Source organism: Lagopus leucura, unplaced genomic scaffold, assembly GCF_019238085.1.
Source record: "Lagopus leucura isolate 7727_CA_CO unplaced genomic scaffold, USGS_WTPT01 Super-Scaffold_100001, whole genome shotgun sequence".
Lineage (NCBI taxonomy): Eukaryota > Metazoa > Chordata > Aves > Galliformes > Phasianidae > Lagopus > Lagopus leucura.
In genome coordinates, this window is record NW_024962262.1 from 36,077,277 (window position 1) to 36,084,875 (window position 7,599).

At 41.0% G+C, this 7,599-nt stretch overlaps 1 protein-coding gene across 1 annotated transcript in view; it reads left to right on the forward strand.

The window, feature by feature from the left end:
* UBAC2 (UBA domain containing 2) overlaps window positions 1–6,784 on the forward strand; it is a 93,222-nt gene extending 86,438 nt beyond the window's left edge. The window contains exons 8-9 of the mRNA XM_042867109.1: window positions 2,481–2,603; window positions 5,927–6,784. Coding sequence (XP_042723043.1) covers window positions 2,481–2,603; window positions 5,927–6,034 — 231 coding nt within the window. The 3' untranslated portion in view covers window positions 6,035–6,784. The remainder of the gene's footprint in view (window positions 1–2,480; window positions 2,604–5,926) is intronic.
* The last annotated feature ends 815 nt before the right edge of the window (window positions 6,785–7,599 follow it).

The window sequence follows — 7,599 nt, forward strand, 5'->3', positions numbered from 1 at the left end:
TTTGGGCTTCATTAGTTGTGCTTTAGATATTCTTTCATCATTAATACTGTCAAGAGCTGACGTTTGTCACAACTTCCAAAAGTAATTGAAATATTCTGAAGACAACTGAAAAGGATCCTTTCATAGGAATTTTGATTCAATTTGCCTTGTCTGTTTGTTATTTCTGGGATAGAGTTAGCAAGCTTTGCCTGGAACTGTTCTGAATTCATCCATCCATATCTGTAGTTCATCCAGTTATCCATAATAAACCTTCTAAATGATGTAGATATTTTGTTAGGGAATCTGGATTTCTTACTGCAGGTAATGCATTTGGTGCACATTAATTTAACATGTATTGTTAAGTTTAAGATAAAAAGGCAGATGTCTTTGCAATGTTATGTGTCAGCACGCAGGATGGGGTGCAGTAGGTAGCTTGGTGGTGAAGCTGAGAGCACAGCTGGAAAGGTACGTTTATTTCAGTCTTCAGATGCATCAGCATACTGATAACTTAATGCATTTATTGTAGATTTTATATTTAATATGCATTATTCCCTATGAATTCTGATGCTACAAAAAACATGCCTTGATCCTGGTGGCATTTTTCAATCCACTAGTTTTATATGAATTACCCTTGGAAGCATTGCTTTCTCTGCCTCAAGTATTTGAAAAGAACACACACAGGCAAAGCAGCATCAGTTCCATGTTCTTGCTGAACTATGGAGTTTAGTAGGCTTCCAGAAATTCAAAATTAATGAATTAAAACTCAAAATAATTCTGAGCTAGGGGAAACTGGAGATGGGGAAGTACATGACATGTGATTTTCCAAGACCACAGAGGAGTTCAGCTTGTCAGTAGAAGGTGTGAGATCCCTCTCCAGGTTTAAACTAGAAACCAATTCTCCTTTTTGCTGCACTATACTGTTTGGCTAACACAAGGCTTATGTGAAATCCTTCAAGATAAAACCCTTAAGTAGATGCTTAGTGCAGCTTATAAAGTAGAAATATGGATATGTAATAGTGTCTTAAACTCCGAATTGCCAGTAGTGGAAACTTTGTACTGAAGATGAGTGGTGACTCATAGCTGGTGCTGATCTTCTTAGGGAAGATGCACTGTGCCATAAGGGAATGGAACACTTCAGAAGCTAACAGGTCGCATCTCATGACTCCCCAGCTGCTTTTTCAAGTGTGCTCTTGCACTGCCTCCTGTGGTGTCTGGGCTGACTGGGTCTCCCAGGGAGACAGTGGAAGTGGAAGAGAACAAAGGAAAGGGCAGGAAAATGAAATAAATGATTTTGTGTGTGTGTGTGTGTGTGTGTGTGTGTGTGTGTGTGTGTCTGGGAGTAGGTTAAGCTGCTGCTGCTGATCTGATCAAGCAGAGAGCTTTTAATGCTGCAGGAGTACATAAAGGCAGGAAGAGCCCCAGCTGAGAGAAGAAAAAACTCATAAGAGGAAGATTTTCTGAGAAACGACAGCACAGACCTAAAACAGAGCAACTAGAGGAAGGAAGTCCTTGTCCTATATATACTGAAAGGGAGGGGGATCTCTTCCATGGTAGCAGAGGGAGTGGGTCAGGAGGAGAAGGACACCAGCTGCATTGCAAAGAACAGAGGGAGCGAGTGGTGCTGCTCTTGCCCATTTGCAGGTTCTGGTGTCATACCACATCTCTTCCAGAATGTTTGTGCAAGCTCATGAAAGGAAGATGGATCATTCCCGGGCAATGATAAAGCTTGCACTTTGCATTCTGTGTGTCTTACTGTTTTAAGGCTTCAAGCTGAGCTGTTAAAGTTTCTGTTCAGTGATTTATGCCATACTTACGTTACTGCTGTGTATTTATGTTATTACCATGTAGTCAGAAAATGATTCGGCACTGGAGTACAGCCAGTTTCTGCAGTGGTAGTAATGCAATGAAGTTAGGTAAGTCTGTCACAGTCATATTGGTGTCACAGAAATAATCACTGGCGTGGAAAGTCTATCACGGGTATCCTGCAAGTTGAGCTTGTGATCAGCAGCATGTGCTCTGAGTTTCCTGATGTGTTTTTGTGGATGCAGTGAAAAGCATCTTTGCTTCTTCTCCCTGCTTCTTTATTTCACTCTTACCCACGTAAAGCAAGCACATGCAGGACGTGCTGTTGCATCCCTTGCCAGACACGAAGTCTGGCACAAAGTCACAAAGAGAGCAGGCTCTTCAGCCTCAGAAACCTAGCACTGTAGTGAGCCATATCACCCACAACATATGTGAAACAAGAAGTATTAGCAAGAAATCAGGCAGTCCTTTCTTCGTTTTATTAGCACTTTTCCTTAGCTTACAGCAGCTACTTCAAGTAGCTAGGAAAGAGGTAACAAGTCCCAGTTTTCACTTCACAAAAAGCTTCAGCAGCTCTTGTTTGAGATAAGTGTTTCGCTCATATGTTTGCCCTCTGTATTATGTGGGATGGATGGTCTTTATGTGTAAAAGAACCTGTAGTTCTTTTTGAAAAGACTGACAGCAGTGTCTGTTTTCAGGGTGGGATGATTAACTGGAATAGACTGTTTCCTCCTCTACGTCATAGACACAATGAGAATTACCAAGATCATCACCCATCTGATCAAGACACACCTCCACCTACTGAGGTTTCTGAAGAACAGGTAATTTTTTCTTTTAATATTTCATTTAAAAAGCTGTTTTTAGGAATTACCTCTGTTTTTTGGTTTGTTTGTTTTTTTTGTCTGGTGACATAACTTCTTAATCATTCCCTGCAGCAGCATAAATAGAAATCCCAGTTAACAGTCACAATACAGGGACGGTGACTCGTCATTATCTTTCAAACTAGAGTTGCATATCAACTTGGGAATTACTGCTCTTCTTGCATAACTTTTCATTCCTTATATTTAAAGGTTAGACAATTTCACAAGTGGGGCTGATATGTTTCAAAAAAAAAAAAAAAAGGAAGAATGGTAAATAGATTTCATCATTCTCCCTGTAGACATACAGCTCTTCCTGCACTGAGGTCTCCAGCTTAAGTTCCCAACTGGGTCATGTGGCTGTTTGGAAATAAAAATGTTCTGCCAGCCTTGGGCTGCAGCAGACACTTGTGGGGTGTTTCCCTACATAATATGGTTGACTGATTTTGTATACTGTTGCCACAGAGAAGTTTGTCTTTTCTGCCTAGTGTAGATTTAGACCTGTAGTGTAGATGTAGACTTCTGTTGATAGTTTGTTGTCTCCGAAGAGAGGATTTGCCAGGAAGTTTAAGAATTGGATATTAATCTTGTTTCTTTATTCAGGATTTATTGTGTGCAGTCAAGTTCTCTGAGTTTTAGCCCATCTGCAGTTAGCTGCACTGGCCTTTTTATTTTCTAAGGTATCTGCTATTCTTCAGTGAGAATAGGTTCCAAGAGTGAGTTCCTCTTTCCCCTTTTTCTGTTCCAAGGAGACAAATCAATACCTGCCAGTGCCATGCTCTTATTTCCAGTTAGTTTAAAATGAGATTGTTCCAAAGAGAAAACTTTGCTATGATACAATTTCTAGTTTTGATTCAATGTTAGATTACGTCCCAAATTAACTGAACTGGTGGTTTTGATTGAGAACTTGTTGGCCTACATCAGAAAAGTTAAAAAAAAATAATTTAAAATTAAAAAATCAATCAACAAGAAAGAAAGAAAGAAAGAGAGAGAGAGAGAGAGAGGAGAGAAAAACAATAGAAAATCCCCCACTAAAGAACACCTTCTGAGACCAGTCTGAAATTTTGACCAGCCTAAAAGCCTATTCAGTGCCGGGAGTAAAGTGACAAATTCTGTATGTATGGACTGTACTGTTGTGCTGGAACTCATGTAACAGTTTTTCATCCAACTTGTGCTGCCTTCTGACCTCAAACCTGGCCCAGGCTCAGCTGTATGAAAGCACTTAGGTATATGCTTACATGTTGTAATGCACTGAAGTTGTAAAGATCACCCAGTTGCTGCCATCTGAAATGCTGTCTGGTTGCCTTGCGAGGTAGAGAGTTACCCAAGCACCTTTGATTTTTCAGATTTGTGCTAATAAATCTGTAAATTGTTTTAGAATGGCAGAAGTGCAAGGTTTGTGCCTGTTCTTTGGATTCAGATTTGTAAGCGTTAGCAACGTCTGGTAGAAAAATCTCTGCTTATCTCGTGGATTTTTTAGCACCTTCAACTACTGTTACCAGCATTCAACTCAGTTTCCTGGTGCTGGATTCTGTGGTTAAAATATACTCAGATAAACAGAGCTTTCTGCTGTTAAAATGTATTTCCCATCATGCCCTCTGGATGTTTCTGCAAATGGGAGCATTGAAACTCCATCCACCGCTTCTTGAAAGCCAAAGTTACAATTCATGCCCACTGCCATAAAAACCTTTCGTCTGAATTGTATTGCTGTGGTTAGCTTTTATTTCCATTGCCTGACCTCTTTCTCATAAAAATCGTTATCTTAGGTGAAAAGTCAGAAAAGGGAACTTCAGAAAGTTACTGGTTATGAGATCCAGATTGATGTTGCAGTGATGTTGAAAGTAACGATTTGTTTCTCTCTCTACAAGAAGGTGAGAAACTGACACTAAGTGATAGAGCGAGAAGGGGAAATGCAAAAAAGGATGGTAGCATTTTTGATATTTTGACAGCCAAGGTAGCAGTATTCAAACATTTTGTAACAGCGAATTTAGATCAAGAGAACCAGAACTCCCACCTCCGGCCACACTTAGCAAGACTGTATTTCTCAATAAGCCACCAAAGCAGCAGAGGTTAAAAATCCTGAGTTCTTTCTTCCAAGAGGCATTTCAAAAACGACCACATATTGTTAATGTGTCACAGGATGCAGAGGATCTCAGCTGCATTCCTGCTTGCTTGGTTCTGTGCAACAGGCTCCATGCCAGCCTCCAGACGGCCACCAGGGCTACCAGGCCACTCTGGACCTGCAGCTCCCACCTCACAGCCCACCTGCAGGCATGAGCAGGATGGAGAGTGCCTCCTGCTGCCCCTGGCCATGCTTCATTCTGCATGCTGCCCCCCTCTCTGGATGATTAAATAGAAAAGTGAATTAGTTACATTGTGACTTTCACTTATACCTAATAGAGAGCCATAGTTTTCAAGTGTAATTTCAATCAAAATTTAGCCATAGATTTAATTAGATGTATGTACTTTTTTTAACATGTAGTAATTTGTGATACTTTGAGTATCTATTAGCACAGGGGAAAAGGTTAGGTGTCAAGAACGTGATGTTGCAAAGAATGATAATTGGCTACTGATCACCAAAATGATTCTCTCAGTGTGCCCATTTCGAGGTAACTCGTCCATCACATGGCATTGACTTGCCCTGTTCTGAAAACATTTGGAATCCTTCCATGAATTTTACTGAACTGATTTAAGTATCTCCGTGCCTCTGTTTCAGGATTAGCTTTCAGGTTGGCTGTAAAAACCACCTGGAGCAAACGTTTTGGGCTTTTTAATGACCTTTGGAGAGTTCAGTTTTTTTTCAAGCAGAGCACAGCTAAGTGTAATTGTACAGGTCTTCCCATCTGCTGTAAGATTTCCCATTTGGGTCAGCGTTGGGCTCTGCAGGGCACGTTCTTCTCTAGAGCAGTGAGCCCTGGGGTCAGGCTGCCCTTGTCATGTAAGGTGCCAAGGTGAAAAACAGAAAAAATGCCAGCCAGACAACAAAGCTTACTTTCTATTTCACTCTTCTTTCAAAACTGGGTCGGGGTTGAAAACACAGCAAAAGACCGGTTCTGAACAAGTGATCACAGAGCACTCGTCTCACTCTCTCTCTCTGGCGGTGTTTTCAAGCATGCTGTCACAGACAAGTCTTTGTGGCGGTGCCCATCTGCGCTTGCACGCTCTTCAGATAGATAAGCTTCTGAACAGTGGAAAAAAAAGTGATCCCTGACACTGTTAAATAGGTAATGCACACATCATCTGAGTAAAACTGTTGGTTCAGTAGTTCTATGTTATTTGTCTTACAGGTTGCACGACTTATGGAGATGGGATTTTCCAGGGGAGACGCTCTGGAAGCTTTGAGGGCTTCAAATAATGACTTAAATGTAGCCACTAATTTTCTACTGCAGCACTGATGATTATGTGAGCGATGAAGGAACTCTCCCCGTGGGTTTGTATGCTCCCGAAGGGGACACAGCCACCTGCTGGACAGACTGATGCAGGTCGGCCCTGCCGAGCCGGCAGGAAGGAGAAGTGGGCTCCGCGTGACTGCTTAGTGAATGACGTGAGCTGTTCCCAAGCCTTCGAATCAACCGGTGGTTTCTATTCTGGTTATCCTTTTCAAAGTAAATTTAGTTTCTACTTATTACTGGATATCACCTAAATTTATTTTTTAAATAAAATAGGTGGTTTTTTTCCTTGTAAATCATTGTTAGACACGTTATCGAACTGAATGACTACGAAAACATGCTCCTACAACCACAACAACCAGATTGACCCATTAAGGAACGGTGTGCTTTCTTTGTTTGCCCGTCTGATTTCTCTAGCTTACATGTTATGTTACAGTACTTGATTTCTGACTGCAGTAATAAGGTGTTCAACGGTCACTTCATGTTCGACTCACTGAAGTGTTATGAGATTATAATGTCACTCCAGAAACTTTTATTAATGCCTGTAATATTTTGTTTCCTGAATTCCTTTTTAAATAAAAGTCGTCATTCAGCACATAATAATGCACAGATAGGGTACAAGAAAATTTATATGGCGTATTACAAGCAATGATAAGTGACCACTGTACACTTAAATTTTGCAAATGGAGTAGATTGCTGTTCAGACACAGGGCATGAGGATACTCACTGGAAGCAATAAAGGTGAATTGAATGAGACAACGAGGTCAGAACTGCAGTAATTTGAATGACATCCACGTCTGATTCAGACAGGCTTCTGCATCAGTGGATGTGTGCTGTGTCTGATGCGCCAGGTTTGTATTTTGAGCTGACTACACACCGTCTTCAAGGAAAAATATACAAAGCTATCTTTTCTATGTAGTTCCAATTTTCTACTTTCAGAGTTGTGGGTGATCCTCCTGAATCTTTTCTGTATGAAGTAGTTAATGCAGATGGAGTGCCAACCATAAGAGTGGCTCAGAGTAACACAGGAGTCAACGGGACACTGCTGCCAAGGTAGCATAATGCTGGCTTTGAAGTGTAGATGGATGGGTAAAGTTGTGTGGCTTGACTCTCAGCAGTGCTCATTGTGAGCACCTCAGGAGCTTTAGGAGGTGGGTAGGACACCAAGCTGAAGTAATACGGTATTTCAAACTGCAACTCCATGAAACCCCTGCATACATGTGTCCCAGACATTGAATGTCAGCTGCTGTGTATGTACTTTTGTTAGTATGTTGAGTATATATGTGTCTATTTATATACGTACAGGCATATTTAACACATACATGTGTTCAGAATAAGATACAGGTCCTCAGGAGCATGAGGCTATAGTGGGTGAAAAGGGAATGAGATGCAAGAACACTGGGAAGAGAAGGGTGTTTGGGAAATCCAACAGAATGCGTGTGTTCATATGTGTTCATACTGGACATGTGTCCAGTTGCATTTCGCTTGGAATATTTGCTGGGGAATCACAGCACAATATTTAGGAACTGAGAGATACATTGGTTTTTTGTTGTTGATGTTGTTTGTTTGAG